Source organism: Lathyrus oleraceus, chromosome 3 (assembly GCF_024323335.1).
Source record: "Lathyrus oleraceus cultivar Zhongwan6 chromosome 3, CAAS_Psat_ZW6_1.0, whole genome shotgun sequence".
In the NCBI taxonomy this organism is placed as follows: domain Eukaryota; kingdom Viridiplantae; phylum Streptophyta; class Magnoliopsida; order Fabales; family Fabaceae; genus Lathyrus; species Lathyrus oleraceus.
The window spans coordinates 260,980,910-260,996,633 of record NC_066581.1 but is presented as its reverse complement, the minus strand read 5'-3'; the positions used below and the strand labels follow the sequence as shown (position 1 = coordinate 260,996,633).

Sequence of the window (15,724 nt, the reverse complement as noted above, 5' to 3'; positions counted from 1 at the left end):
TCAAGAAGTCAAAGCAATTTCTTCAAAAAAAAATGAGAAAAACAATGTTTAGGACCATAAAATGTTAATCTCTAGTACCAAAATAATTAAGTACGAGTTTATATGAAAAGGAATATGTTAAAATAAGGAAAATTAGGTACCTAACTCCAAAGGTTTAAGTCTATTATCCCAAATTATCTTACACTAACATAAGTCACATTATAACCTTGAAAGACCTCCAAAAGTGTGTGTTTAGATGATTTTGATTGGTTTTATTAGAAATTTTAAAAACTCATGGTAATATATTTTTGTACGTTATTTTGTGGTTACTCTGTCAATTCGAGTGAAAAATTATTGAGCTGAGAGACAGGTTGAGTATTTGTTGTGTTGGAAGAACTTTTCTAAATTTATTCGATTGAAGTCGGAAAATGGAATGATGATCAGGTAACACAATTGGTGATGTTCATTTGTTACTATTGCAATTTATTTTTATGGTTGAAATATATCGTTTCAGGCGAGTTACTTGAGGACAAGCAACATATTAAGTTTGGGACTGTAATGACAGTTTGTCATTACATGATTTTTATGAGTATTTACGATGAATTCGATAAAATCTCAAGTTAAAAATGAGTTAAATATGAAGAAGTATGAAGAAAATGAAGAAGTCGAAGAAACAGAGTAAAGCCAAGAAATTTGGAAGAAATTGTGAAGAAACGAGCAATTTTCAGCACAATTTACATCTTGACGTTTGTCCAGTAAATTGATCATATCTGGAGTTCCGCAACTCGTTTTGACGCGGGAGTTTTTGCAAAATGAAGTTAAAATAAATATACACATTATGGAATAATCATGCGCGTGATGGAAAGGATCGCATGCATGATGCAGCGTATTCAAATCACGTGCGCGGTGAAAAAGTATCATGCGCGATGGATGTTTTTTGGGCTTTTCGATCTGACGTGTTTTGACTGCTTTAAAAGCGGAATTTTGATAATTTTTCAAGGCTTCTGCAACTTTTTACGAAAAGTGACGATTTACAACACCAGGAGGTATATTTTGAGAGCATTTGAATTCATTGGAGGACAATTCTTCAAGGGACTTCTCATGCAAATCTCTTATTAATATTTGGTATTATAATTTCAATTATGAGTAGCTAGTTCTCTCTAGGTTAGTTTGTGTTTTGATGAACCTGTTTCAATATTGTTGGACACTATGTTGATTTTACTTTGCATGAAATTTTTGATCTATAATTCTATTCAATTGTTTCTTGTTCGAAATGCTTTTTATGTGAGATACTATTTTAATCGGATTTTGGATACATAGAGAATATTGACCATTAGTCCACTACTAGAAAAACTGTTATTAGCGTCGGCCATTTACAGACGCTAACGGTGAAAAAACAGACACTAATATGTGGTTAGCGTCGGTTTAGCGTCGGTGTCGGGCCTTGAATAAAAGTTGCGAAGCTACTGTGTAACGTCGGCTAAAGATACACCGAGGCTACGTAGCCTCGGGGAGACGGAGGCTAAAGCGGACACTAATTGAACCGACGCTATGTTGTTTCAAAACCATGAAAAGTCAATATTATGTTTAGCGTTTGCCTGTCCGACTCTAAAGTCAACAAAAAAAGTCAACAGATAGCGTCCGTGTCACCGACCCTAAAGTCAACATAGAAAAGTCTATAATAATATTTAGCCTTGCATACACCGACTCTAAAGTCAACAAAAAAGGACAATAACGGGTTGCAACATGACAACCTCACTCGAACAAATTTTTTCAATCCACAATATCATATTTATGGTAAAACATTTGGAAACAATTTTAAACATTCGTGAAAGTAACTACAAAAGTTCTACCCACATTAACTTTCAAAAAACATACACAAAAAGTAATCACATCCGAGATTAATTCGTTCTACTAAAAGTACAAGATCAATCTTCATCTAATGATTGATCATCCAAATCGTCATCATAATGATGAGAATGTGATACAAAAGTTGAAGTGTCAAATTTCTTCATCATAAATTCCTTCCAAGCATTCATCTCCCTCTCCATCCTTTGTGCAGTCTCGGTAGCAGCTTTTGCAGCCTCGGTAGCAGCTCGCATTGCTTCGTGAAGTTGCTTTTGAATGTGAAGGTGTGCCTAAATTGATTAAAGACGTGGGATGTTCCTTACAAAATAAACCAATTGAAGAATGGAAAGTGTCGTTAGATAATCTTAAACATTAGTTAATATATATTTATCCATATAAAGTGACAATGCATTAGTTAATATATACAGTAATTATAAAAGTACAGGCTCACTTTATCATAAAAGTACAGTAATTATATACATTAGTTAATATATATCTATCCATATAAAAGCAGCAACAACAGCACAGCAGGAATTTCATTTTCAACAGAACTTTCCTTTTCAAACTGATAGCAGGAATTTCAAACTGATATCAAACAGCACAGCAGGAATTTCATTTTCAACAGAACTTTCCTTTTCAAACTGATAGCAGTCCTGACTGTAGAATTACAGCTTTCTATGGTCACTCTAAGCATGTTGATAAACATAGGACTTGTGCTATTATATCTAACTTACATTAGACTATAAAAATGGATAACTAGATCCTTTTTGGAGAGTTTAATTTGATTAAGTCTGCTTCTGAAAAATAAAGGGGTAAACATATATATTTTAAAACTACTAATATGTTTAACGATACTATAATTAATATCAACCTCCAAATAAGGTGGAGTCAGAGAGCTAAAAGCTCTTGGTTGATGGAAGGAGATAGAAACTCCAAATACTTCTATCAAAAATAGTATCATACAGCTCAATCTATTTAGTAAAATAGTATTTTACCTCGATGTACTTCTTGGCATTATCCCAAGCACCGCCAGTGTTGGATGCAGAGATGGCAATCTGTAATCAACACAACAACCACATTGCATCATGAATTAATATTGATTGTATTACAAGCAGCAGACAGTGGGTACCAAACATTAATTACCTGTACACCAGAAACCAATGATCCGGCAAGGACACCAGAAAGTGTTTCAACACCAAAAAAGATCCCAACAATAAGGGGTGTTAGCATAACAAGGGCACCAGGTGGGATCATTTCTTTGATGGAAGCGTCGGTGAAGATTGTCACACATGTGGCATAGTCAGGTTTCGCAGTTCCCTCCATCAATCCAGGAATCGTGTTGAATTGCCTGCGAACTTCCTCAACCATCTTCAATGCTGCACTTCCGACACTCTTCATGGTCATGGCAGAAAACCAGTAAGGGAGCATGGCGCCCACAATCAGACCGATGAAAACCTTGGGAGTCAGGACATCGACGGTTGTAACACCAGCACGGCTCACAAAGGCACCAAAAAGGGCCAAAGACACAAGGGCGGCAGAACCAATAGCAAACCCCTACAACATAGTTACAACATACATCAAGAACTTAACTAGAATAATAGAATATATTGAACTAGGTGAAAAGAAAAGAAAAAAAAAAGAGGAAAACTGAACCTTTCCAATGGCAGCAGTTGTGTTTCCTGCAGCATCAAGATCATCGGTTCTCTCACGAATTCTGTGACTCATTCCAGCCATCTCAGCAATACCTCCGGCATTGTCACTGATTGGACCATATGCATCGATGGCTAATCCGGTTGCTATAGTACTCAACATTCCAAGTGCATCAACAGCAACACCATACATAGCAGCAAAACTGAAACTTACAAAAATACTAATTGCAATGGCAAAAATTGGAATGATAACAGACTTGTATCCCAAGGCAAGACCAAAGATAACATTGGTAGCAGCACCAGTCCTGCAGGAATCAGCAACATCTTGCACAGGGCTGCAAAATTCAGAAAGAAAATGTAACTCCTGTTAATATTTAATCAATTAGATGAATGAAGATGAAAATGCAAAATATGATTCAGAATTGCTTTTACCTGTATGCATTGCTGGTATAGTATTCAGTAACAAATCCAATGATAAGCCCTGCCCAAAGACCAACAGAAACACACAAGAATAGCTGCCTGCAAAGCCAAAATCAATCCAGTAAGTACTAAGACTGTTCAAAATTTATGATTCAAATCATTATTTCGTAAATAGACTGAAACCCTAACAATAAGTGTTATGAAACTAACCAGTTCTTGACAACTTTCTGCTCTCCAAAATTGAAGATGGTGAAGGTAGATGGGAGTGCTATCCAACTAACAATTGCAATTCCAACAGTCATCAGTACTGTTGAAATAACAAGCTGTTTTTTCAATGCTGGCTCAATTTCCTTTACAAGTTTGATCTCAAAAAAGTCGGTTGCAAATAAGGTGGTGAGAAAACAAACAAGGAGGCCCACAGAACTGATGATGAGAGGGAACAACATGGCAGTGAACTCATGATTTATCCCAAAAGAAGAGATGCATGGAAGCAACAACAAGGGCAGCACAAGATGCCTCTGCATATGAACCAAATAGATCGGATCCCATACCGGCAATATCACCAACATTATCACCAACATTATCAGCAATAACCTGAATACACAAGAGTTCAAGGAGACATAAGCAAAAAACTAAATAAACAAAAAACCAAAAGCAATATAAAAAACAGCAAAACTAGAAAGAGAAACTAGAAAGAAAAGAAAATTTAGTTCTGCTTCACCCTTTTGTTTCTATTTGAACCCTCATTCACGTCACATCACGCTTATCTTCATCAATGCCCTCTATCTGCTTCACTAGTAGAGCAATCAAAAATCTCTTCAAGTACGATCCATTTTCTATAAGGCAAATAATTAACTCGTCAACCACTGAAAATTAAAACATATATTAGACAAAAATGAATGGCTGATAAGTTCCTAATGGGTATTAGGAGAAAATCAGATAACTTCCTAATGGGTATTAGGAGAGAATAGAATACATGCATTCCAAGGGATTTTTATTTTATTTTCAGTGGTTCAAAAATTAAACATGACGATATACACCATTCACAATTAACAGCCGATTTCTTGATACATACCTCTACGTATCCATCTCCAAAGTTGATGCCATTTCCAAAATAGGTGCGAGAGATATGACGGTTAAGGGATGCTGAGTTGAACTGTGTTAATACAAATACTTTGTTGATCCCGTTGTTGATGCAGTTGCTCATTGGAATGTCTATAAGCCTGTAGCATCCACCAACAGGAACCTGAAAAATGTAAACAATACTATGTATCATTACCGAATGAAACAATTCTCGAATTTTGAGTCAACAAAAACAATGGTTTGGTTAACTCACAGCTGGTGTAGCAGCTCGTTTGGTAAGAGGAAAAAGTTGAACACCAGAACCTCCTCCCAGTATGATGGAAACAACATTTTTAGGGTTGGCTTTTCTTCTCAAAAAAGACGGAACTTGAAATGTCTGAAGTTGTCACACATAAATACGAATCCAAGAATCATTTACCAAATAATGACATAAAATTTAGCTGCAGAATCTAAGGACCTAAGCCTTGAGTGTCATATTGATCAATACCATAACATTTGGATCACCCAAAATTGATTTTAACATGTTCGGTTGCTCTCATGTAGAACTGATTTTTCTTTCTATAACATACTGTAAAACATACTGTAAATCACTGTAAAACATACTGTAAATCATGTAGAACTGATTTTTCTTTCTTAACACAGCTCAACTCACTTTTGCAACAATTTATCTAAAACATACTGTAAATCACTTTTAGCCAGAATTACTTTTACATAATCAATTCAATCAAAATCAATTTTCTTCACGGCAGAACCAAATACACAGACGAACTTTAAACTAAATTTGATTAATTCAAATTAGTGGAAACATACAAACATACCCGTAACCAAAACACAGAGACAAAAGGTTGAATAAACTATTTCTTCAACTGTATTCCATAGCATTTGAGAACGTCTGTACATAAAAATTCATGGATAGTAAATTGAATATGGAAACAAATCATGTATATACCGAGAAATAAAAATTAAAAAGGGAATAAGCATGTAGTCCGTTATGTGAGGAATTGAATTGGAACCTGAAGTAATCAGAGAGGGGGATGAAGAATATGAATCAGAATCGGAAGACTAGCGATGATGCTTGCGACGTCGTTTGGTGTGGGAGTGAGACTTGGTTTTTTTTCGGTTCTTAACGGAGTCCTTGTCGCGGTCTCGGCGATTACGGTGGTGACGCCTGCGACGGTGAGAGGAAGAATCGGAAGAGAGAGAGGAAGAATCAGATTAGGGTTTTCGTTTTGTGAAATGAAATGGAGGGAGAGTGAAAAATGACGAGGGAAAAGGAAAGAGGGAAATAAGCTGATTTTTGGTACGAAATAGAAAATTCCATTGAGTCCGCCAAGCGGACTCTAATTAATAAATAAAATACTTAAACCTTAAATATATATATATATATATATATTATAGATAAATCAATGGAAATTGTATATGTTATAAGAATAGAGTCGGCTCAGCGGACTCTAAGTAAATAAATACTAATTAAAAAATAATGCTACTAGATAGAGTCGGTCTCACCGACTCTAAATAAATTAATCAAACATTCTTCAAATATAAAATAACAAGTAGTGTCGGTTTTGCCGACACTGATAAAAAAAATAACTTGTCTTACAAGTGTACCTAGATAGAGTCCGTTAGTGTAGGCTTAGCCGACACTAATAGTGTCCGTGTCGGTGGCCGACTCTAAACTAGGAGGCTAAAATGACTTATTCTAGTAGTGGTCTATGTGTTTGACCTAGGGAAATTGTCACGTTTACGCTGGTTAACTAGGGATAGGAAACCCCGAATATTGGCTAGTGAATTAACGCTTTGTTACATCTCTTAATTCTGTTTACGCTAGTGGACTAGGGATATGAAGCTCCGAGTAGTGATTAGTGAGCTCTATCACAAGAGATTGGTCATAGCGGTTTTATTAATTCTCCGTGGGATTATAGTGATGAGACTATTCATGTAAGGCATCAAACATCAACCATGGAGAAATAGGGGATTTTATATACAACATGGCCGCTTTAGTGAATTTGTTAGAACACTTTATTTTAGTTTCGCATTCAAAACGCGAAAATCCCCCTAATTTAGTATTTTCTACGCATTACACAATATTGTCTTATTAAATATTTGTGGATTCGATCTTATTTATTACTGCGACATTATCGATACACTTACCAAGAAGTCACCATATATTACTGCTCACAACTATACATGAGGATAGGTCGATGGGAATTAACCCCAACAAATTTTCTCAAATGTTAACACCAAAGTTAAACTTATTTTATGTTATTTCAAATTTCACAAACAAACAACCTTTGATAAATCATTCTTAAAATGATAGAAACTATTGAACAAACTTTGAAATACAATCAGTCCACGTAGAGATGATAAAACTCACACTTATACTATGAACAACAAAATATCGCCGTTGTCGGGGGCTGGTGTTAGTTTTTTCATCCATTGTGATAGTTTTTATTATTTTAAGTATTGTGTTTATATATATGTTTAAATTTGTGCATACTTTTGTTTATCTTGGGTAAGGGGTCAAATGGTGTCCTTTGATTGAGATTCCATTTATGTTTATGTTAAAGACAATCCTTAAAGATTGGATCGTTTTTCTTGATAGTTATCAAAAGGTAATTGGGACTATAATCGTATAGCCATTTATATTTGTAATGCTGAGAAAATCTATGAGATAGAACGAGATAGAAAGCCAGTCTATTTCAAGAGATCCAACATATTCATTTAGTCTCAAATATGGATGTCATTCATTCTTCACAACATTACTCTGAATTATACATCCACTGCAACTATTCATACTGCTCAACTAATATGGTACATCCTTAAATAAAAACAAATTAACATAGCGAGGGTGATATTAATAAAAAAAAAATTGGAATATCCTGAGTTATCAACAAAACATGATTTTGTTTTTCCTAGCTTAATCATAGGATCATGCAAATCATCTAACGTGGATATACCAGATCATTACCATTTTTGCCTGACTTCGAAGCTTGATAATGAATTTTTTTTCTCGCTACTGCATGGGACGAAGAATAAGAAGAGGACCACCATCACTACTGGTTCCTCTTACAGCACCATGTATCCAAATTTGGAGGCATATTTATCTTTTATTGTTTTCTAGTTTAATTTAACTTCTGGTTGAACAATTAATGTATGATTTTCTGTAGTTTCATTTGCTATCAATGTCATGAACAAAAAGAACGCGGACATGTTGGTCTTATTGTACTAAGTATATGAGCATGACCAAATTTCCAAAACACTTGAGTATCTTTTGGACATCATGTTTATGTTGAATGTATGTGTTTTATGTTAATGTAAACAAGTACTTGTGGGTTGTGTAGAAGTACAAGAAGCTCGATAGGCGAGATCTGCTATGTGATAAGCAAGTTTTGCTGTTACACGCTCGCCTAGCGATAAAACTCCGGCTTAGCGAGGTTCTTTGCAGAACCTGCTCTTTTTCGATAACTTGAGGACATGTCAAGCTTTTCTACCGAGGTGAAATGTAAATGAGATCAAATATGAGTCTATACTCTAAAACATGTGATATTTTAAATCATTTTATTAAATACCTTACATGAGTACTCGTTTGAAAATTTGAAAATTTTGAAAATTTGTGAATATTGTGAAATTGTTGTTTGTGCACAGATGGTTCAAATGGTTTGAAAATCCAAATGTATATGAATCACAAAGTATAGATTAATGATAAAGTTAAGAACAATGGCATGATAAAAGGTTTATTTTTGTAAAATGATTCATTTATGATTGGTGTTGTGATTATCTTTAAATTAAAGCATGATAATAAATTAGTTGCTTGTTTAAAGTTGAGTTTTACCACTTGTTTGTGACATGTCAATCGTAAGCCTAAACCAAGTGAGGTGATTGTAAATATTTTACATATATAAATGAGAGTAGATAAGTATTATAACTATGATAATTTTGTATCATTCTTTTTTTTTTTATGGATTGTATCATTCTTACTATTATTTAATATTCATGATGTCATGGATATGGTCAAAGGTATGAATGAAAAACTACTTAACCATAAAAATCCTACGTTGTGAATATGTGATCCTTTGACGGTCATTTTTAGCCGAAACATGAAAAAAATTGTTCTTGAAAAATTACAGCCCTTACCCAAATTCAAAAGATTAAAAATTTAAGGGTTTACAAATAATAAAGTTAGGGGAAATGAATTGTTTTGAAAAAAAATACCAAATGATTAAATGATAATAAAAAGAAAAAACAATAAAAGAACAAATAAAAAAGTGTTAAAGCTTACATAAAATGAAAATGCTAAGAAAATATATTTTGAATAACAAAATGATATACAAATATTTCTCTCGTATCTGTTAGGTGTTGGACATGTGACTCCATATATAAGAGGGGAGAATTGTGAAAATTTGAAAATTCATGATTTAAAATAGAATTTTTTGAGAAATTAAAGTTTAAAACCATTTTATTTTAACAATTGATAAATATGCCGCGGAAATTCAAAGTAAAAAAAATAATATTATTTCTCCGTGTGATCTATTCTATTTATCACAGAATTTACGTGTTTTCTCTCAACATATTCAAACCACTGAAATCTATTTTTCACCATCTTTTGTTGGTGTTATTCCAACACTCTCTCTAATAGTGTCATTTTTAATCTTATTATATCTAATTTTACCACACATTCAACACAACATCCTCATCTTTGTTACATTTACTTTATTCTCGTGTAGATTCTTAAACGTTTAATTTTTTATCTCATACAACATCGCAGATCTTACCGCAATCCAATAAGATTTTCACTTCAACTTCAACTTCAGCGATGCCTTTCTATCACATAAAATCCTTAAAATCTTTCTTCATTACATTCCCTTCTGTTTTTCCATCGGTTGATATTATGGAATCAAGATATTTAAACCGTGTGACTTGTGAGATGATATGGTCTCTAACTTTCATCTCTAGGTTAGAAACATTTCTCCTTTTGCCGAACTTACGTTCCATATTATTTCTACTCAGGTAAAAGTCATACGATTATAAAGCTTCTTTCCAAGTCTCCCACCTCTCAATTAAATTCCCCTTCGACGCTCTAAGACCATAGCATCTACAAAAAAAACATGCATCTCAATGCTAGCTCTTAGATGCCCTTTGTAAATACATCCAAAATTAAAGTAAAAAACTAACGGCTTAAGATTGAACTTTGGTGTAATCCTATTGTAATGAAAAAATCCTGTCTCTCCACTTTGTGCCTACATATTAGTCGATACTCTTTCATACATATCTTTTATAGCTCACATATATGCAATCCGAACTCCTTTCTTCTCTAAGATTTTCCACAAAATCTCTTTAGGCACTCTATCACGCGCATTCTACAAATCAATAAAAATTAAGTACAAGTCTTATTAGTCCATCCGATACAACTCCATCACTTCTATAATCAACCTCCCAGACATAAAATCAAATTGATTCTCAGTTATTTGAATCTCTTTTCTTAGTCACCGATCAATCACTCTTCCCATTACTTCACCAAAAAAATTGACTTTCTCAAAAATTATACTCAAAAACATTCCCCCATCCAAACATACTCTAGATAGTTAATTACCACTTGCAAATCTTTCACAATGCTTGTTTCAATCAAGAAAATAACCCATCCAATGCAATAATCAACTTCCACAAAGCATTTCAACATCATTTATCATGTTATGTGATAATTATTTAAGCAATTGACAATAGTTAACCCATTAAATTATTGACATTGTTGAAGTATTTACAGGAGGAAGAGGGTCAGTGTTATTTTTTCAAGGACAATGGCCTCAAGTAAAGGCCAGCAACAAGTAACTATGTACAACAGGGTCAGCAAAAGCAGCATGCTTTTGAAGATGGTGTAAACTAGAATTTTCAGTTGAGGTCGAAGTACCTCGGATCTTCAGGAAAATGGTATTCCACATTCATCTGTCAAATAGACCATAACAAACATTGTGAGACACTCTATAGGAAGATCGAAAAATGCACACGAAAATATTCACATGCAGAGATAAACCATATTGCTTATATACACACCTTTCCCTCGTCGGCATCTGAATGGCGCTGAGGGAACACAACCTTTAAATCATTACACAGGTAGAATCTTCGTTCGCCTTCTGTGTCTGATCCGGCTTTTTCGGAAAGAGAATTATATCTACATTTTTGAACTGACCTACTTGTCTTCTTAGGAAAAGGGCAGATAAAGCGGAGGTGGAGAGCATAACGTAGCGGGCCAGCGCTACTAGAATTCTTTGATGACTTCCCTGATTCATTGCATGATGTTTTCTCCCAAGATTCCTTTCTTTCATTCCTTTCACATTCATCGGTTAAACTTCCATGGTCAGGCTTTACTGAGGAAGGGACTTTCAATATATTCATGTCTAGTGATTGCTTGGAAGAATCCTCTTTGTTTAGTAAATTCCCTAAGCTAGAAGAACCCTTTGTGTTTCTCGGATCTGTAGATTTTGTTTTATTTACAACAACATCAACAGCATCGGTGTGCATTACTTCCTCATTACACGGGATGTCGTGATTCTTTTGCACTAGTGGAATACCCTTGTCATTTCCACTGTCCAACCCGGTTGAACCATTTTTCGACTGAGGGGAAGTTGTGCTGGAAGACTCGAGAGTGATTTTCTGGCGCAAGAATGTCTGCTCATTTATAATCAAAAAAATCAGAAACTGATATACAACCAAGTAAATGCGATATGATTGTAAAACATAAAAAAGAGCATATAATTTCGAAACATTCATATATAATGCAAGTTAAAAAGCGAAAAAGGAGATAAATGGGACAAGAGTCGAGTCATCATATACAGATTGCAAATGGGACAAGAGTCGAGACCAAGTCGTATCTAAGTCAAAAACATAGGCTGACCTACATTTGAGAAAGCCAAAGCCAAACTACATTGGGACAAAGAAGGCCAAACAATATTTGAAACAACCAATGCCAAACTGTATCTGGGATCTCGTTCTAAAGCTGATGCGGAGAATCTACAGAAGACTATTGAAAGGAGGAATCAATAGTGCGACAAACTGATCTAAGGATCTAAGACAGGTTGTGGAGCAATGGTGGACAAAATCTGCAGAGCTATGTGAGGAAAAGAATGGTGGAAATAATTATCTCATTGCAGCAAAGTTCCAGATTCTACAGAAACTGATTGCAAAACTTGACATCAAAACAGTGATAGGCATTTTCATAACCCCTGAACCTCTTATTATGTTCTGTTATGGAATTAGTACTTTGTTTTTTATGACATGATTTCCTTTCGCCTGTACTTCATTTGAGCATCTAATGATGTTAAGACCTTGTGATGGGTCTAAACGCTAAAACTAGACGTGTCAGAAGAATAACGGCATTCTAAATTAAAAACTTCCAGGTAAATATAGTCAAAGATTCATTCGGGCCTAATCTTACTTTGGTACCAGCTGGCATGTCACTCAAATCATAGTTGCAAAAGAAAGTGTGAAGAGGAGTCTTTTCCGGATTGCTTAGCACCTGCGGAGAACGATTAATCGAAAGAGTAAGGCATTCTTGCTTAAAAGATGCTAGTCTCTAACAGGTTCAATTGAAGACATTCGGATACAAGGGCTAAAACTGAAACTGAAATAAGTATATCAATACCAGCTGAATTCTTCCTTTCATTGGTATACGGAAACGGCTTTTGACAATTTGTGAATCATCATTTCTAAGCCCCCGTTTCACAAAATGGCCTCTGAAGATGTTTGGTGAAGAATTCCCCGCAAGATTAATGGATGCATAATACAATAGATACCGATCTCCATCAACACTAGTAACAGAAAATGGAAGCTTCTGTGATTTAGGAGAGAAGTTTCCCCCAGTAATACTTAATACGGCGAGAAAACCATCGATTTTCTACAGATATAAGGGAATAGAAACAAGTAACCATCCGTCAGTTTCTGTAAAAATTATCAGTCAACCAAAGTATAGAATCATGCACGAGACCATTAACAGTAAAGCAATTACTTGCTAGATTATATATACAAACCTTACTATAGTTTCCGGATGCGAACCGGCCAGATAAAAGGGACTCTTCAAATGAACCGACCAAAGACCTCCTTACTGAAGGTCCACTCAAACTTCTAGTAAACCTCGTGATGTTAGAGATGGGAGCTGATTCTTGAGAAAGTGGCCGGTTCATGTAAGAAATGTCATCCAGAGAAGATGGACAAAAATCTTTGAACAAGAATTCAACATCTTCAAAAGATTTGCAAGAAATTTCTAAACCATCATCTTTACGATTTAACATAAAGCGTGAATTAGAATTGTCTAGTGATTCATCTGTACTCCTTAAAGCTATATTGCAATTCTTTATCTCTTCAGTAACACTCCTCCTGCATCTCTCGGCCATTTTCATTCTTTCAGAAAATCTAGGACCAAGAGGTGACATCGAAAGCGGAGAGCTCGCAGGTGATACAGATATCATGCCACTTTGAGGTCTGGCCACAATACTTGATTCTCTTAAGTGTTCACTTCTAAGAGTTGGTGAACTACCCTGTACTCTTAAGCCTCTATAATCCAGCAAAGGACCATCAGTTTGAAAAACAGATTCTCTACTTTGTGCCACGATTTTCTGCTCAGAGGAACTTGTCACGGGCCAAAAAGGCAATGTATAACTGCTTTTACATCCAATATTTGCCTTCTTATTATCTTGTGCAATGGACATTCTGATATTATCACCACTCTTAATAAGGGAGAAAGGCTCAATATTTCTGCGTCCTATATCAAGAGAATCGCCTTTGAAATGACTTGGGGAGAGCATACTGCTCAGCGGAGATAAAAGCCGCTTCCTAACCAATGAAGTGGCGGATTCGGTGTCATTGGCTGAGATACTAGCAAAAGAAGAATGGATATTTCCAGACGGAACATCGGTGAATCCATCAGCTAAAGAACTTGTTCTACCTGATTCAAAACCAACAACCCTGGAAGCAGGAGTGTGAACCCTTCGCTCACTTTTTGAAGCAGGGAGAGTACTTATATCTGTTGTATCAATCTTCAAACCGTGGACATTGGGAGTGACTTCCATTGCTCCTCTATAAAATGTCTTATCAGAAACAATTGACCTTTCTAACGAGGCATTCTTGGGAAAACCATCAAACGAGGATCCAACGGTACATGCAGCATACCCGTGAGTGTTAACATTACTCATGCTGCTTATAGCAGAGGGACTTGCGTCCGAAAACTGAGGCGAGCCAGTTGAAACCACCCCAAAATGCTCATTCTTTTCAGAAGCTTCACCTTGAGGTATTATTTGTGGCAAACCCATCCTTAATATCTATGTCACTAAATACCAAACTTATCTACTGCTAAAAAGATGAAAAACTTACTCAAGACTATCAATGCAATCCCTCGGCAAGATCTTACATGTTCATTTCACCATCTTCCCCTTTACCAGACAACTAAAAACTACAATCTACCTATTCGCTTACAAGTTTAAGAACTCAACTACTAATGCTACCTATTAACAACTACAATTGGAACGCTATCATACAAATCAAGTAATTCTAAACCATCTAAGAATCTCATACAATGCTACGCAAATATCAGAGGAATCCGAGTTTTAGACATTGCAACCGTCATTTCTTTTGCATGGCATACAGAATATGTCATCAAAGACATGATGTTATATATCCAAGAACTGCAGACGGAGCAAATCTCTCGATCTCCATACTTGCAGCAGATGAAGCCCAAACAATCCATAGTGGATACCAATTCATTGCCTACAAATGCAAGAACAGTCACATAAATACACGAGTCATCCGAGTTCACAGCCAAAAACACATACATAGATCACAATCATCTCAAATTCAACACTTCACAGATCATAGTATGAAACCAAATTCAAGGCAAACAACAATCAGATGGAAGAAAATGCTGAGAAATGCAAATAACTTCCATCAAGCAAATATAAGAAAGTTATAAAACGATCTATCTTTGAGCAAACTATCAAGCTGAAGTAAAAACAATAAATGCCATTAAACAAAATGCTTCTTTTGAAACAACCAACATGAAGAAAAAAAAAGGAAAACCTTGATGAAAAGAAAATGGAAACCCCTCAAGCTCTTGAGTTTTCATCTACAACAAGCAAACGGAGTTATCAATTTTATTTCTTATTCTTAAAACCCCTTAATCAGAACAACAAAAAGTTAATTTTAAACCCAAAAGAAAATTCAAACCAAGTCCAAAACAATTCAAGATGATCGAGTAAACCAAAAAAAAAAAAGCTCAGAAAACGCACCAACGAAGAACAGAAGAAACCAGGAGATAAATCATATAAATAACCCTTCTGCAATTCAACCTTCCGATCAAATAAATAAAGCAAAAGGGTATTCGAAAAACAATTTTTTTCTGTTGGGTCGTTGGAATTGCAGAAGGTGAGAGATAAGGGGTGGTGGATTAGGTGATGGAAATGAAATTGGGGTGTGATTGTGAAGTTGAAGAATGAGGCATGTGTGTGTATCTGTGTGCCCACAATAACATTAACATCTGTCCAATGTTTATGTTTATAAATATAATACCAAAAAAAAGAAATTAGCATTTTAGCCTCATCATTCCCACCGCACACACACCCACTTGCTTTGCCATTAATGTTTTTGATGTAATTATTTCATTAAAAACACTAATTAAAATTTTAATATAATACAGTAATTAAATAATTTAAGAAGCTTTTTTTTTCTTATCTCTCTGTCACTCACCATCGTGTATAGTACAT

At 35.1% G+C, this 15,724-nt stretch overlaps 2 protein-coding genes across 3 annotated transcripts; both read right to left on the bottom strand.

Moving 5' to 3' along the window:
* Positions 1-1,768: 1,768 nt before the first annotated feature.
* Positions 1,769-4,658, bottom strand: LOC127126791 (pyrophosphate-energized vacuolar membrane proton pump 1). Its single transcript, XM_051055793.1, has 7 exons — positions 4,618-4,658; positions 4,107-4,490; positions 3,909-3,995; positions 3,481-3,811; positions 2,971-3,381; positions 2,823-2,882; positions 1,769-2,145 (listed from the first exon to the last, which is right to left on the bottom strand). The coding sequence occupies exons 1-7, from the start codon at positions 4,641-4,643 to the stop codon at positions 1,981-1,983; spliced, it is 1,464 nt and encodes a 487-aa protein (XP_050911750.1). The 5' UTR covers positions 4,644-4,658; the 3' UTR covers positions 1,769-1,980.
* A 6,023-nt stretch (positions 4,659-10,681) lies between these two features.
* On the bottom strand, positions 10,682-15,517 carry LOC127126790 (uncharacterized). Of its 2 annotated transcripts, XM_051055791.1 has the most exons (7): positions 15,251-15,517; positions 15,042-15,087; positions 13,001-14,732; positions 12,616-12,867; positions 12,409-12,489; positions 11,028-11,642; positions 10,682-10,919 (listed from the first exon to the last, which is right to left on the bottom strand). In XM_051055791.1, the coding sequence occupies exons 3-7, from the start codon at positions 14,276-14,278 to the stop codon at positions 10,866-10,868; spliced, it is 2,280 nt and encodes a 759-aa protein (XP_050911748.1). In that variant the 5' UTR covers positions 14,279-14,732; positions 15,042-15,087; positions 15,251-15,517; the 3' UTR covers positions 10,682-10,865. The 2 variants fall into 2 exon arrangements, with proteins under 2 accessions (XP_050911748.1, XP_050911747.1); XM_051055790.1 differs by lacking the exon at positions 15,042-15,087.
* Positions 15,518-15,724: the final 207 nt, after the last annotated feature.

What these genes read in the sequence shown, in the direction of transcription:
- LOC127126791 (XM_051055793.1), bottom strand. Translation starts at nt 4,643, where the DNA reads ATGAGGGTTCAAATAGAAACAAAAGG. An exon ending in CAGAAAGTTGTCAAGAACTG is followed by an intron (nt 3,996 to 4,106) that starts GTTAGTTTCATA and finishes TTGGCTTTGCAG; the next exon opens with GCAGCTATTCTTGTGTGTTT. An exon ending in CATTGGTTTCTGGTGTACAG is followed by an intron (nt 2,883 to 2,970) that starts GTAATTAATGTT and finishes TGTTGATTACAG; the next exon opens with ATTGCCATCTCTGCATCCAA.
- LOC127126790 (XM_051055791.1), bottom strand. Translation starts at nt 14,278, where the DNA reads ATGGGTTTGCCACAAATAATACCTCAAGGTGAAGCTTCTGAAAAGAAT. An exon ending in CATCCGGAAACTATAGTAAG is followed by an intron (nt 12,868 to 13,000) that starts GTTTGTATATAT and finishes TTATATCTGTAG; the next exon opens with AAAATCGATGGTTTTCTCGC. An exon ending in TGAAAGGAAGAATTCAGCTG is followed by an intron (nt 12,490 to 12,615) that starts GTATTGATATAC and finishes CGTTCTCCGCAG; the next exon opens with GTGCTAAGCAATCCGGAAAA.